General features: G+C 62.8%; 1 protein-coding gene across 1 annotated transcript in view; it reads right to left on the reverse strand.

Moving 5' to 3' along the window:
* Nucleotides 1-1178, reverse strand: part of LOC125448074 (serine/threonine-protein phosphatase 2B catalytic subunit gamma isoform-like) — a 45664-nt gene extending 44486 nt beyond the window's left edge. Inside the window, exon 1 of the mRNA XM_048523057.2 lies at nt 1073-1178. Within this exon, the coding sequence (XP_048379014.2) occupies nt 1073-1142 (70 nt within the window). The 5' untranslated portion in view covers nt 1143-1178. The remainder of the gene's footprint in view (nt 1-1072) is intronic.
* Between the last annotated feature and the right edge of the window lie 858 nt (nt 1179-2036).

Here is a 2036-nt window from a genome sequence, read left to right on the forward strand (position 1 = left end):
GGGGCGGGGGGGAGGGGGGGAGGGAGGGCGGGGGGGAGGGGGGGAGGGAGGGCGGGGGGGAGGGGGGGGGAGTGACGGGAGGGAGGGGGGGAGTGACGGGAGGGAGGGGGGGGGAGTGACGGGAGGGAGGGGGGGGGGAGTGATGGGAGGGAGGGGGGGGGAGTGATGGGAGGGAGGGGGGGGAGTGATGGGAGGGAGGGGGGGGGAGTGATGGGAGGGAGGGGGGGGGAGTGATGGGAGGGAGGGGGGGGGAGTGATGGGAGGGAGGGGGGGGGGGAGTGATGGGAGGGAGGGGGGGGGGAGTGATGGGAGGGAGGGGGGGGGGAGTGATGGGAGGGAGGGGGGGGGGAGTGATGGGAGGGAGGGGGGGGGAGTGATGGGAGGGAGGGGGGGGAGTGATGGGAGGGAGGGGGGGGGAGTGATGGGAGGGAGGGGGGGGGGGTGATCGGGGGGGAGTGTGTTCGGGTGGGGGGGGGGTGTTCGGGGTGTGGGGGGGAGTGTTCGGGGTGGGGGGGGGGGGAGTGTTCGGGGTGGTTGGGGGGGGAAGTGTTCGGGGGGGGGAAGTGTTCGGGGGGGGGGAAGTGTTCGGGGTGGGGGGGGGGAAGTGTTCGGGGTGGGGGGGGGGAAGTGTTCGGGGTGGGGGGGGGAAGTGTTCGGGGGGGTGGGGGGGGGGAAGTGTTCGGGGGGGTGGGGGGGGGAAGTGTTCGGGGGGGTGGGGGGGGGAAGTGTTCGGGGTGGTTGGGGGGGGGGAGAGTGTTCGGGGTGGGGGGGGGGAGAGTGTTCGGGGTGGGGGGGGGGAAGTGTTCGGGGTGGGGAAAGATGGAGGGTACGGTTATGGAACTACAGAGCAAAGTCCTTGCCACCCAGAAGCGGGTGAATCTTCAGAAAGCTCGGGCCGGGGTGCAGACACCATTCCCCCCATCACCCCCCACCCCCCCGCCGTCCGGTCCTCAGGGAGACGGCCCTGGAGGGAGGGGCCGAACAGCCGGGGGTGGGGCTGCTCCTGTTCCCAGATCCTGCCCACTCCACCTCCTCAACAGCAGGCCCGCCCTCAGCCTCGGCCCAGCCGTACCTTTCACCACCCTCTCCACGGTGGAGAGCCCCATAGTGCCGTGACCTGAGGCCTGTGCGGCCGTCGCCATCTCCCCGTACCTTCGCCGGCCTCGGCCGCCGCTTCGCGCCTGCGCACCGACCGCCAGGCACTGTAGTCCCAGTTTGTACTACAACACCCGGCCTGCCCTGCACGACCCAATGGGAACTGTAGTCCTAGTCAGGACTACAATCCCCGGCCTGCCCTGCACGACCCAATGGGAACTGTAGTCCTAGTCAGGACTACAATCCCCGGCCTGCCCTGCACGACCCAATGGGAACTGTAGTCCTAGTCAGGACTACAATCCCCGGCCTGCTCTGCGGCCCCCGCAGGGACTGTCGTCAGGATGGCGGTGACGAGGGAGCTTCCTGAATCACATAATTGAAAACATTGCCCAGTGTGTCATTGGATAACGACTGTGTTTTACATCTTTAAAGACCTTTCAGCTATTATTTCACAAGATGTGCGCATCTTTGGCTGGGCCCAGCATTTATTGCCCTGTCCCTAGTTGCCCCTTGAGCAGGTGGTGAGGAGCTGCCTTCTTGAACCACTGCGGCCTATGTGCTGTAGGTAGACCCACAGTGATTGTTAGGAAGGGAATTCCAGGAGTGAGTTTAATTTATTGTTGTCACATGTAGCAGAATACAGTGAAAAGTGTTGTTTACCTGCACTATAGACAAATCATACCATACAAACGGTGCGCAGAATACAGTGTTACAGCTACAGAGATGGTGTAGAGAGAGAGAGAGATCAACATTAACATATGAGAGGTCTGTGCAAAACTCTGATAATGGTGGGGAAGAAGCTCTATGTATATTGAAATATTTGTATCTTCTACCTGACGAAAGAGGGTGGAAGAGAGTATAACCAGGGTGGGAAGTGTCTTTGATTAAATAGGTTGATTTTCTGAGGCAATGGGAAATATAGATGGAGTCAATGGGTGGAT

This window comes from Stegostoma tigrinum, chromosome 40 (genome assembly GCF_030684315.1).
Source record: "Stegostoma tigrinum isolate sSteTig4 chromosome 40, sSteTig4.hap1, whole genome shotgun sequence".
Lineage (NCBI taxonomy): Eukaryota > Metazoa > Chordata > Chondrichthyes > Orectolobiformes > Stegostomatidae > Stegostoma > Stegostoma tigrinum.